The sequence below is a fragment of the Pollicipes pollicipes genome, unplaced genomic scaffold (assembly GCF_011947565.3).
Source record: "Pollicipes pollicipes isolate AB1234 unplaced genomic scaffold, Ppol_2.1 Scaffold_3447;HRSCAF=4054_pilon_pilon_pilon, whole genome shotgun sequence".
Taxonomy (NCBI): domain Eukaryota; kingdom Metazoa; phylum Arthropoda; class Thecostraca; order Pollicipedomorpha; family Pollicipedidae; genus Pollicipes; species Pollicipes pollicipes.
In genome coordinates, this window is record NW_023596297.1 from 38,350,295 (window position 1) to 38,364,297 (window position 14,003).

A 14,003-nucleotide genomic window follows, 5' to 3' on the forward strand; every position below is an offset into this window, starting at 1 on the left:
AGAGAGAGAGAGAGCGAGGAGAGAGGAGAGGGAGAGACGAGAGAGAGAGAGAGCGATGAGCGAGACGAGAGAGAGAGAGGAAGAGAGAGAGAGAGAGAGAGAGAGAGAGAGAGAGAGAGAGAGCGCGGTGGACGATCCGAGGGCACGGAGGTGATGGAGAGAGCGGGGAGCTGACCGCTGGGAGGAGTCCAGCCGAGCACGAGCGACGGTGCAGAATGGCGACACAGGGACAACAAGATACAGAAACAGCCGGACGGACGGAAGGACACGCCAAGGGAAACTAACACGAGCAAAGCAACGCCCTAAAAAGAATCCGATTACGTAGAAAACGGATGGCTGGACATAAGACGGCATCTAAGATACATTTCACATTATGCGAGACCGACACAGGTGACTCTCCATTGCTGCAGTTGATGCAAGTAAACAATAATAACCCCCGACACCATATTCATTTTACTACAAACGTTCCTCTTCACATAAGTGAAGCAATCACTACACAAAAGTAGTAAATACTGGCGAGTGGAGAACGAGTCTGCCTTAATTTACAGTACTTGTTTGGATGAAATGGCTTGCGACTGCTAGCTCGATTCCCACCACAAAAAGATTGGTTTAACTTGGGTTGACATTTTGGGCCTATCATTGCGATGTGTGATGCCGCAGCTGTCGTCGTTTGGAGAGCGTCCAATGAGACCAGCCTCAGTACGTACACGCACGCCAAGCCGGGGTCCGTCGGGATCACAGCCGGCCCCAGCCTCAGTACGTACACGCACGCCGAGCCGGGGTCCGTCGGGATCACAGCCGGCCCCAGCCTCAGTACGTACACGCACGCCAAGCCGGGGTTCGTCGGGATCACAGCCGGCCCCAGCCTCAGTACGTACACGCACGCCGAGCCGGGGTCCGTCGGGATCACAGCCGGCCCCAGCCTCAGTACGTACACGCACGCCGAGCCGGGGTCCGTCGGATCACAGCCGGCCGGCGTCTCCGTCCCCGTGGATTGGATCCCGCCCACGAGCGGCCCACGAGTCGAACCTCGCTCGGTCTCCGCGGTGTGAGCTGAGGTCAAGCCGGCCGACAGGGCGACAGCTGGAGTCGACTGGCAGCCCCAGCGGTCGTGGTGGAACAAGAGCTCACACCCAGCACCACGGGTCGGGACCGGATCCGCCGGCGGTCCTACGGTCGGGGCTGCCGTCTGTCGGCCGGTCCGGGGGTCGGGGCTGCCGTCTGTCGGCCGGTCCGGGGGTCGGGGCTGCCGTCTGTCGGCCGGTCCGAGGGTCGGGGCTGCCGTCTGTCGGCCGGTCCGGGGGTCGGGGCTGTCGTCTGTCGGCCGGTCCGAGGGTCGGGGCTGTCGTCTGTTGGCCGGTCCCAGGGTCGGGGCTGTCGTCTGTTGGCCGGTCCGAGGGTCGGGGCTGCCGTCTGTCGGCCGGTCCGAGGGTCGGGGCTGTCGTCTGTTGGCCGGTCCGAGGGTCGGGGCTGCCGTCTGCCGATCCAGTCCCAGCGGTGGGGGCCGGTCGGCGCGGCGCCAAGTGGCCGGCACCGCCGCGGTCCGCCAACACAGACAGCGACCATCGGAAACCGATCGCCGGCCTGACGTCACCACCCGAGGGTCCCCGAGCGTGGGGCCGCACGGTGGCCAGACCAGCCCACGTGACGCAGCTCGGGCATGGAGAGGAACGCTCGGCTCACAATAGTTAAGTCAGAGGATGGCAGTCGTCCTGGTTCTGGTCCTGGTCCTGGTTTTGGTCCTGGCCTTGGTTTTGGTTTTCGTTTTGGTCCTGGTCCTGGTTCTGGTTCTGGTCCCATTCCTGGTTCTGGCCCCAGTCCCAGTCCCAGTCCCAGTCCCGGTTCCGATCCCGTTTATTCTTGTTCCCGTTCCGACGGAGCTCACCTCGACACTGTCGTCCCGGTCCAGCCCCCGCTCCCGCCCCTCCTCCGGCTCCTGGTGTCGGTCCTGGTCGGGCTCCTGGTCAGGCTCCTGGTCGGGCTCGGGGTCGGAGTCGGGCTGCAGGTGGCGCTCGGCGCCGTCGGTGAGCGGCGGCCGCGGCTCGCCGCCGCTGGCCGGCCGGCCGACCAGCGGCGACAACCGCACCACCAGCTCGCCCGTCTCCGGCACGATGTCGAAGTCGTCCGGCACCAGCGACGGGTGCGCCAGTAGCTGGCCCCGCAGCCGCGACAGCGACTCCTGCCCAGCGGTGGCCGTCAGTGACAGCACACACGGCGACACAAAGCGGCACAAAGCGGCACACAGCGACTTACAGCGGCACACAGCGGCACACAGCGGCACACAGCGGCACAAAGCAGCACTACAGCGACTCTCAGCGGCACACTGCGGCACACAGCGACTCACAGCAGCACACAGCGGCAGAAAGCGGCACACAGCGGCACACTGTGGCATACAGAGGCTCACAGCGTCACACAGCGGCACACTGTGGCCCACAGCGACTCACAGCGGCCCACAGCGGCCCACAGCGGCTCACAGCGGCACACTGTGGCCCACAGCGACTCACAGCGGCACACTGTGGCGCACAGCGACCCACAGCGGCACACTGTGGCATACTGTGGCCCACAGCGACTCACAGCGGCACACTGTGGCATACCGCGGCACACAGCGGCACACAGTGGCACACTGTGGCCCACAGCGACTCACAGCGCCACACAGCGGCTCACAGTGGCACACTGTGGAACACAGCGACACACAGCGGCACATCGCGACAAACAGCGACACACAGCGGTACGCAGCGGCACACAGTGACTCACATCGACACACATCGATATACAGCGGCACATAGCGGCACACAGCGACACAAAGCGACACGCTGTCGCGCACAGCGACTCACGACGACACACAGCGACTCACAGCGACACAAAGCGATACATGGCGATGCACAGAAGCACCTGGGAGCACACAGGGGAACAGAGCGGCACACAGCGGCGATCACAGTCCGCCAACAGCGCGCGAGGCGGCAGCGGGCCAGCAAACAGGGTAAGGAGTGGCACGCGGCGCTTAGACAAACACTGTACACCCATCGATTAAGGGTGGCAGGGCTGTTCACATTCATGTTGGCACTGGCGCTGACGCGTTCCTCTGGCACTCACAGGCCATCGTTTCACTCCAAACATCCGCTGACAGCGTCGGGAATGAAGCAGTCGTCTTCGTTTGCAACGTACTCGGCAGTGTTCGGAGTTGCCGGTAATTCGCGAGCTTTACGCTAGCATTAACTGCACGTTAGCATTAGCTGGGCTCAATATGACGGCAGCTGGCGCGCAGAGCCCACTTAAAGCCAACAGCAAAATGCAAACGGGTCTAACATTAATACTCCACTTCCCAAGATTTCCCAGGGGTTGGTGATATGGTGCTTCTCCGTGTGCGTGACTAAAATACGACCGGATACACACTCCTGAAACTATCCCAAGAACACGGGGAGAAAAACGCATCTAGGACGTCATTCTCTGGGGAAGTGAGGATAAGGGCATGTCGACTCTGTCGGCTGCTGGTGCACTGAACTGAGGGGAAAATGTCAATGCATGACAGAGTATTGGCTTTAATGTGCAAGAAGTTCGTGTAAAATAAGCGTTAGTATGTTGCTTATTCGGTCAGAAACAGAGCCAGATGGAATGACTATGGTATTCTTAGTAAGCCACCGGGATAAGAAAGTTGCTCCGATTTACCAGGTTTCATCCACAAAGAATAACGTAGATATGAGACCAAATGTGTTAGCAATAGCATGTTTGCGCCTGGTTGTGTACACCACGTCGATGAACGTGGACACGGTGCGAGATGAACCCGCGCAGTTGGTGCATTCGCGTCAGTCTGGCGTACGCTGTCGCACTGCACGCAAAGCAGCATGCTACAGCGGTCGGAAAAGACCGACAATATCCCTGCGCCAACTATTTGGAAATGGAAGACGGGTGAATCAGTGCGAGAATTAGCGCGAGTTAGAACACGGATGCGCATTCGCGAAGGGTGCGTTCCTCTTATCACGTAACATACAGCGCTGCGCCAGCCCTGTCAGAATAGGCGAAGTGGGTCCATATATGCCCGGTCATCACCGACGGAGGACGTCAGAGACAAGCATTACACAAGGGTACTCAGTCCTCTCACAGTTGGGCACCCCAGCCACCCGGAGCCGGCACAGGTAAACGAACCCTCCGAACGCGCCCGGTCCCATCGGTCCCGTCGTAATGCGGTTAGGGCCCGGACGGAGACGGCCCAGGGAGCGCGGCCAACTCGATTACGACTCGGGCACACAGCGGCCTCGTCGGCCGCCTCCACCAAGGCAGAGGGACGGGTGCGGGCCGCAGCCCCCTCCCCATCTCGTCCTCGGCGGGTGTCCGTCGGACAATGGATCATGGGGGGGGGGGGGGGGGGAGTGGAGCGCCGCCGCTCAGAACGTCCGTCGGACAGCCTGGACCGCCCGTGCCGGAAGCGCACCGCTGACTGCGGCGCGCATACATGTCCGGCGGGGCGGGAGACGGGGCCGATCAATGCAATCAGCGCTCCAATCAGTGGCGTGCGAGTGTTTTGTGATTGGCTGACGCCGCACGAGGTTACGGCCGATGTTAACAATACGGGCACGACCGGCCGGCAGCACCGGCACGGCCCGACCCGCACTCGTACTGTCTCACTGGCCGGACCCGGACGCTGCGCGGCCTGTGGTCAGCTTGGACGACAAGGTGTGCTATCATTCGACTCTCATAGGGTAACAACAAATTACGAGGTCTTGCTATTAATACATTTAAAACACGGAACGTTTTTTTAGTCGGTAAACGGTATCAGCCGGTACGAGAGGGACGCGTGAAGCCATTGGCGCAGTCTGGAAACATTGCCGCCTAGCAAAGAGACCGCTCTTAGCTTAGTCTAAAGTACGGCGTCTTCCGAGATTTACTGTGCAAATGATGTGCTTTGTGAGACTTATTTAGCGTAAATTACAAACGCGGTAACTACGAATGTCCGTTTTGTACAGCTTAATCGAATCAGGGGACCGCGGTGCCGCTGTATCCATACAAGACACCCCCAGGTTGTCCCGACGACCAACGCCGCGCCCCGTTGAGCTTTGAACCCGGCATATTCTTGGGCGCGCCATGTATAATCGATGATTAGTCACCACTGCTTGCGATCATTCCATAACAAACCATCTCCCATAACAAAACTTTGATGCAATATCGATTGGCGCGTCCATTTCCTACAGATGACAGTCGCCTGACCAGGCCAACACGAGCATCATGAGCCTCGGTCACGACAGCACATCCAGCGATGGCACACGTGCGAGCGCCGAACCCCGCCCAGGTCGCCGCCCGGCCGGGGACGCACCTGTATCTTGAGCATGCGGCCGAGCATGGGGTCGGCGAGGAGATCGGAGATGCGGGCCAGCTGGGCGCCCAGCTGGGGGTCGGCCGCCGGTCCGTCCGTCTCCTTCAGCTGGGCGCGCGCGCCGTCTAGCGCCGCCACCGCCCGCTCCACCTCTGTCGGCCGGCCACGTACACAGAGCGTGTGTTAACCGTAAATGCGCACACCGCTCCACGAGACGCGTGGTCACACTGATGCCGGTCGACGATGCGTGTGGGTAGCAATGTGATGGCAAAGGAAATGAATGGGTGAGCGGTGCTCGGCGGCACGGCCGGCCGAGGAGCGGGCCAGGACCACAGGACACTGGGCACTGGGTGAGCGGTGCTCGGCGGCACGGCCGGCCGAGGAGCGGGCCAGGACCACAGAGCACTGGGCACTGGGTGAGCGGTGCTCGGCGGCACGGCCGGCCGAGGAGCGGGCCAGGACCACAGGGCACTGGGCACTGGGCACTGGGTGAGCGGTGCTCGGCGGCACGGCCGGCCGAGGAGCGGGCCAGGACCACAGGGCACTGGGCACTGGGTGAGCGGTGCTCGGCGGCACGGCCGGCCGAGGAGCGAGCCAGGACCATAGGGCACTGGGCACCAGACCAGCACAGGCTGTGGGCTCCGGCGTACACAGTGCAAAGGCATATAGATGAAGGCAGCGCAGACAACATTGATCACTGGCTGCATACAGCCAGCAAATGGCAGCTGAGACCATTAACAGCCGCGCGGCACAAAGCGGCATGCAACAGGAAGACGGGAGTTGCATGGTACGATGGCATGCATCGACGCTTCAATCTCAGAAGGCCAATACGCCCGGTAAGATAATATACACGCAATGGAGAAACTAAAGGCTCTGGTGCAACCCAGCGCGCAGTCCATCTGCACAGCATTACTACTGCATCAATAATTGTTACCACTACCGACACATCTCAGCATTTCTGACCACGACGAAAGGGACTAGAATGAGACATCAGGAGGAATAGAAGCGAATGTCATTTTTTCAGCAATTTTACCACGCCCCAAACAGAATTCGCGGAGTCCAACCCGACCTCTCCAACCGAAGGCTGCGGTTCTTGTTCAAAAGACCATTTTGCTTCCGTCCTTTTAGCGGCTCAGCACCGCTGAGGATGTCTTTGCATTACACCATGCTGATTGAGTCATGTGGTACTGCAGCAAGGCCCGTGTGCTGCCTCTCGCTGTCTCTGACTGTCGCTGGCTGCTGTTCCGGAGTGGTGCAGTTACAGTCACAGCTGCCTCTCACTGTCTCTGACTGTGGCTGGTTGCTGTTCTGGAGTGGTGCAGCACAGTCACAGCTGCCTCTCACTGTCTCTGACTGTGGCTGGTTGCTCTTCTGGAGTGGTGCAGTCACAGTCATAGCTGCACAGACTAGGTGATGGAGGAATAGCCCAACCATTACTGCCACTGTGGGCTTATCGGCAGCGAGACAGGTAAGCATGCAGCTGCATGTGCTGAGTAACATTACGGCATATGAGGCCTGGAAAGTGCCATTGTAAGCACTTACCTTCTCTGACTGGCATTATCCCATATGCTTCAGCCTCCAAATTAAAAGCCCGACGAGGTTCCTGCAAGCAAAAATACATTTCATGTAGCTAATGAGCACAAATGTCATAGCATGATGTATCCATCATACACTACATCAACTGCTGCATGAAGCAATGCAGACGTCACAGCGCTCCCCAAAACATTTTTTAGTGAGAGCAATGAAATCACGTGTCACGGTTTGCTCAACGCGCGGACGAAAAAAAATCAAAGCTCTTCATGACCAGGTACACCACGCACTATTAACTTTGTCACTCGGAATCTGTGGTTACAAAGTACGAAAAATATCTTGGTTGACATGCATATGTGCCCATGATAACGGGCCGCGGACCGGGGAATTTTGTCAATAGCGTCCGTCCGCGGCCTTCGTGAACTTCATTCTCATCTCTGGATCCCACAGTGAAATAAGACGATTAACTGGCAGTTGACAGCCCTGATTGCTGGCAGCTGACAGCTCTGATTACCGGCAGCTGACAGCCCTGATTACTGGCAGCTCACAGGCCTGATTACTGGCAGCTGACAGCCCTGATTACTGGCAGCTGACAGCCCTGATTACCGGCAGCTGGCAGCCCTGATTACTGGCAGCTCACAGGCCTGATTACTGGCAGCTGACAGCCCTGATTACTGGCAGCTGACAGCCCTGATTATCGGCAGCTGACAGCCCTGATAACTGGCATCTCACAGGCCTGATTACTGGCAGCTGACAACCCTGATTACTGGCAGTTGACGGCCCTGATTACTGGCAGCTGACAGCCCTGTTACTGGTAGTTGACAGCCCTGATTACTGGCAGCTGGCAGCCCTGTTACTGGTAGTTGACAGTCCTGATTACTGGCAGCTGGCAGCCCTGACTATTGGTAGTTGACAGCCTGATTACTGGCAGCTGGCAGCCCTGATTACTGGCAGCTGGCAGCCCTGATTACTGGCAGCTGGCAGCCCTGATTACTGGCAGCTGGCAGCCCTGATTACTGGCAGCTGGCAGCCCTGATTACTGGCAGCTGGCAACCCTGATTACTGGCAGCTGACAGCCCTGATTACTGGCAGCTGGCAGCCCTGATTGCTTTCACCATGCTGAACCGTTACGGCGGTTAATGCATTGCATCAACATGATTAACAAACGGAAGACGAATGCAGAGTAGTCTCCTCTAAAAGTTGAAGACGAATGCAAGCCTTGGCATGATAGCTACACGACCCGAATAAACACCCACATAATTTGAACAGAATGTTTCAAATTGATCATTTTGAAGCTGCTAAACATTTGGCAGTACAGCGTGAAGTATCCAGAAGTCATTGCACAAACTCGGAGAGATGTTATATTCAACGCCCAAGCCGCTCATTTAATGCGAACTTTCTTCTTAAAATTTGATGAAATATTTTGCCGGGATGACTTTGGAATGAATGCCTTTGCTAAGCATAGTATGTTGCGCAGACTGACAAGCCTGCCACCATTAGGTGATCTCAGTCCGAAGAAGTTGTTTACCTCGACCACCACCAATCAGGTGTTCACCATTCCGTCGACTGAGCCACAGTGGCAGCAAAGCTGAAACAAACTGTCACCGACAAAAAACATAATGAAAGGCCACACCTTGCATCTCAATTCTCCCAACCTGACAGGCAGGCTTCCACACTCCGACGCCCTGCTCTTGGAGGAACTTAAGCAACAAAAGCGAAAACAGCACCAGTATTGAAGCAGTACTGCGATTTTTCGAAACTGCAGTCGCATGGCAGACGGGCTAAGTAACTCCTTTTTTAAACTGCTGGAGAGAAAAAAACCCAACCCTGCAGTGGCGCCACCGAACATCAGTTGCAAAATCCCACGTCTTCATTTTATGGTCATGCGCGGTAAGCTGCGCGGTAAGCTGCGCGGTAAACTGCGCGGTAAGTGAAAGCCGCGGTATCTATTTAAAAAGAGGTGGTCTACGCGATGTCATTTTCAAGGAGCAAGGATGAAATGTTAGCGTGATACTGCAAGAGCAGAGCGACACTAATAATCCGTCCCCTACATGGCCTAAGGGAGAGATGCTGGACTCGTGCTTCGGCGTCATTAGGCACCAGTCTCACAATAGACGCAAGCTTTGGCACGATTAGCATGGAGGTGTTAGTTGGCAACCGGCCACCAAGGTACCTCGGCTCGGAACACCCGTGTCGTAGCATACTATGTACAACCCTGAGCAGTCCAGCCTGACAAACTGGGTGGCGGAAAAAGTATCAGGTGGCCTGGATTGGCACAGCTTGAGAGGTGGTGGGTCGGCACAGCTACAGTTCAGGGTACGCGCAACAAATGCTCTGAGCCTAAGCAGACAGCCACCCATGCAACCCATTCAACATACTATGGAAGCAGCCAACCGCACAGGTAACACACATCACAGCTCTGGGGGGCATTTCCATTCTACAAATGCTACCAATCAACGAGTTCCGTTCATTCAGGGAATTCACAGCCTTGAAGTGAGTTTTACGTAAACAAACGAGGGCCCGGGACCTGCGCTTTGTCACTGCATCCATCCGTCAACTCCCTACTCCAGAACCTTGAAATACCTGCCACGGAAGAGTGTCCGGGGCCTGCGCCTTGCCACTGTATTCACCCGCCAATTACGTCTCAAGAACCTTGAAATACTCCCATGAACAAGTGCCCGAGACCTGTGCCTTGCTACTGCAGCCATCCGTCGATTACGTCTCCACAACCTTGAAATATATGCAACGCTGAGTCGGTTCACGACTTTTTCATTCATCGTCTATGCCCATTTGCATGAGCCGACGTCTTCGGAGTATCCTCACATGAGACGTAAGATGTCAGCCCGCCCCACACTTGCTCACAATTGGGCCTTGCCGCCGAAAAGCAACATGATAGCATGTTCTTGTTGTTGATTGGAGTTTACAAGCGCGCCGACTGTGGTGATCATTTGACGTCATTAACGAGCTTTCTTTTACCTGAATAATGAAACGCGTAAATGGTCTAAAGTTTATGTGTTCGGGGAACAAAAAGACCTGCTGATATTCAAGAAATCGTGAGTTGTCTCTTAATACGCCACAGAACGTCAGGGGCGAGTCATGCTGTACAAAGTGACGTTGACGTTCTTCCACGAGGCGGAGACACGCTACAAACACGTGGCGAACGGTGAGAACAGCACCACATCGATGGCAAATAGGTGTATCGGCTCACCCTAACATACAGCCGTAGGTTGTGGACGTGTGCCCGATACGTAGTCCGCAGAGAATCACCTCTTCTTGTTTCACTTTGCGGTAACAAGAGAACCACTGACTCAGCCTGGGTTTTGTTGCTCTAAGCTTATTACCATCCATCCCATCCAAACAACGCTGCCACTTGTTGTGGAAGAAGGTAAATGTGAAAGGGGAAGGTCTCTAGCAAGGATACAAAAAGAATGAATATATGGAACCAGCGCTGCTCACCTGGCAGCCGCGTCAGTCGCCTCGTTGTCCGCGATTTCAACGTGACTGGGGATCCAACGTAATATGAATTTCTTTCCAGCCTGATCCACTTGAGTCAGACGTGCTTAAATGTCCTGTATGAGGGGACATGATAGGTGAAAAGACCTCGGACTAAGAACGCTGCCCAGAGTCCGTCAAAATGGCATGTAAAGGTTTGCCACCGACTTCAATGAAACATAGCGCCTTTACTACTGCTATCAGTCCCGATGCGAACACCGACACATGTGGAAGCAAGGAAAACGACCGGATGACGCCGCCACTTACAAACGCACAGCCCACACCACCAGAGGTTTTAGGGTTGTCCGTGTAAGTGTGTAACCCTCATATGACGCTATATGCCCAAGTTCCCTGAACCTTATTATATCTGGCAAAGCGACATTATTTTCATTTCGGTCGGAGATATGTCTGTTGAGGGCGAGACCAAGTGCCAGGCAGGAGTGGACAGATGGCCTGCCCACTTCACCCATTGAATGGGAATTTCGCTTTCCTGCGGCAAGGCATGTATTCGGAGGCCGGAGGTCATAGAAGGCGTCTGAGGTGCATTGCAAACAAAAGACACAGCAGGCCGCGAAAAAACCGCGTTATATGCCAGATGTGACGGAAACTGTCACAGCTTTAGTGCATAACGCGTACCGAACATTTTCCTCCTTGCTGACGAGGGTGGCTGGCACGATTCTACGAAGAGGCTTTGAGTAGGAAATGTATGGAACGCCCCTGTGATGGCACATATAGCAGTGTGATGGATGGTGTCAATGATGAGTTTGGTAGATTCACACGCATTGTCATAATTAAAACATGCATAGTCCAGCTTAGAGCATGTAATTGGGTGGTGCAATGGCAAAAGCGTGCTCCGATCTATGATAGCATCTCCTGGCGCCGCAAATTCTGGGGAAGCCGCGCCTCGGCGGCGGCGCCTAGCGCCGACTCAACATCTGCTACACTTACCATGCCAAAAGTGACCACTATTCTGACTTGTCCACATTTGGCAGTCTGTTTTGGCACCATTAATTCCACTCATCATTCTTTTCCTCCAAAAAGTACCCCCTCTTCAAAAAATACCCTGGTTTGAGCCAATCTAACAGGGTGTACCTTCTTTGGATGCTGGGTGGGCTGACTTGCGGTACCCCCCCCCCCCCCCCTCCTTCACTGTGACAGCTCTGGGTGGAGAGCTAAAAGGCCAATGACAGTCAAATTATGAGGAAACTCTACATTTGTTTTACTGAACAATTCTGATCTTGTTGACATGAACATTTTTACTTTGATGCTGTCAACATAATTATTATCACCTTGATGCCAACTTAACCCCCTCCTCCCCCCCCCCCCCCCATAAATAACACATATGGTGTCCCAGCTCATCAGAACAAAAACAGGTGCCCATATGGCAATTCTCTCAAAACTCCAGTTTCAAACCTGAAACTCCCTAGGAAACACTTCATGAGTCATAGGCAAACACATTGTGCATATCAATAGGAAGGTGCACTTTATATCATTCACCGCATGTTTGGAGCATGCCAGGAATCTTACATCAACAAAACCCCTAGTTTCTCTTCAGATCCAGGCCTCCTGGTTTCATGTTTCAAAATACAATTTGCAAATGCTTTGATCAATCCCATCTACCTTCACTGTGTAGCCAAAAACTATGATTGTATGGTGTTAACCCACAATCATAGGCATGGCATGTATAGTATCCATGTTACCAAAACAATTACCAGTGCAACTGATACCAGACACCAAAGCTGTGCAGTGCATTGGCTTGGTTTTGGTAAATTTCTGCAGGGAGGTATAAGTGAACATGGGATGCAAGACCCATCCAGAGAATATAAATTATACAGGATAATTTGTCATGTCTAGATTTCATGATAACCTTTATAGTTAATGCTTTGGTATATTTCTACTGATACATCAACATGCAGAGTTATGGAATATACTTCTTAATAACAAGTGCTTTGAAAATAACAAAAAGGCAGTCAGCAACAGAAAAAAACAATTGCCTGTGATTACAGGTCTTATAACAAAGGAGCACATGACATGGGTGAGGTGCTTAATGTGAGATACAACTGAGCCATCTGTATTTCTTGTTTAATTAAAAGTGTGTGTCTTTCCCAAATGACATTTTTGACATATTTGCAGTGTTTTATATCTATAAAGCAAAATCAAATTTTCTTGTTTCAAAACTATGCATTTGTATCTTGATCTGGTCTGCTTGATGCCAATAAAACAAGAAGCTGTTCTGCAAAACCTTGCACCTAGGAAGAAGACCTGTCCACCAGGAAATATGCACCAGACATAAAAGAAAATGACCTGTGGAAGTGGGTGTAAACTGCATGAAGCCAATGAAATAGAACCATTTGACACAATATAAAATAGCCTGACAGATCAGTTTTAACATTTGCATAACCTTCAACATTGTCCAGCCTATCCACTGCCCCTATTTACAAGACGAACTTCGCATATTGGCACACCCGAATGGCAAGTGCCCGGCCACATCTACAAACAAAAACTTAAATATCAAGAACTGAGTGTTTCTCATTTTCCAAATACAAGTGTCTGCCGCAACAATCTCTAAACAAACAAGCCATGTCATGCCTTACCATGGCTTGCGGGGCCGACACAGCATTATTTGCGGTAGACACTCGGTAATATTTCCAATTATAATGGTTTGGTTCGCGACGGCAATGTAGCCCCTGGTCAGTGATGGTTACAACGAAACCGGCTACACTGCCGCATACAAAAGCAAAGTAAGAAACATAATAAGATCACACAGAATCACTTTTACCCTACCTTACTCGCTAAAATCCCGTTCGTTTCAGGTACGCTGGACGGCCCGGCTCTCGATCCTCCCCCACCCGTCCCTCTGCCCAGATCGCGGACCAGCACCATGCATCGGAACGCATAATTCAGTCGAATTAAGGTTGTCCTATTTATGCGGGCTCCAAGGTACTAAAATAAGCCCTGCTAACACCAATTATCAGAAGGCTGCGCGTATACACCCTCCAAAACGGAGGGCGGTTACGCACCGGGCTTATACACCCTCCAAAACAGCGGGTGGCTACGCGCCGGGCTTACACACCCTCCAAAATGGAAGGTGGCTACGCACCGGGCTTATACACCTTCCAAAATGGATGGTGACTACGCACCGGACCTATACACCCTCCAAAAATCTTTCAGATGGTTGTGCGTGTCAAGCATACGCGGATTGCCAGTTTTAGAGGGAGGCAAGTGCAAATATGCAGAATCCCGTGCCAAAAGTCGGCTCTATGTGTGATAGGCATCAAACGATCACGAAATCTATTAACTCACCTAGAACAAGTCCTATTCTAATCACAAATGTTTGGCCGCCGGGCACGCATCTCAAGTGTATAGATGATTAGCATGCTGGTCTCGCACGCGGTAAGCCCGGGTTCGAATATCGGCGATGGCCGATGTTAAGTGGGTGGCTTCATGGTCTATCGGTGTGGTGTGATGATGCCAGCTTGCTTCAGTTCTAAGCGGAGTGAATTCTAATTTGGGCTTGTCATACCAGACAGCAGCGTAGTTTCTAACGCCAGAGGTAGGAATGGACATAAAGAGGACTCCGTCCCTCCAGGGGAAGGGAGTCCACACCCCACAGAGGCATTGAGGATCCCGTAAAGGTTGACCTTAAAACTAAATGAGGCCAGCAACTTGTGTA

At 53.8% G+C, this 14,003-nt stretch overlaps 1 protein-coding gene across 1 annotated transcript in view; it reads right to left on the reverse strand.

The window, feature by feature from the left end:
- The window catches only part of LOC119092524 (patj homolog), a gene marked incomplete in the record, with an annotated part of 49,911 nt that extends 36,715 nt beyond the window's left edge, over positions 1–13,196 (reverse strand). Inside the window, 4 exon segments of the mRNA XM_037215484.1 lie at positions 1,886–2,179; positions 5,309–5,460; positions 6,851–6,911; positions 13,115–13,196. Of these exon segments, the coding sequence (XP_037071379.1) occupies positions 1,886–2,179; positions 5,309–5,460; positions 6,851–6,866 (462 nt within the window).
- Positions 13,197–14,003: the final 807 nt, after the last annotated feature.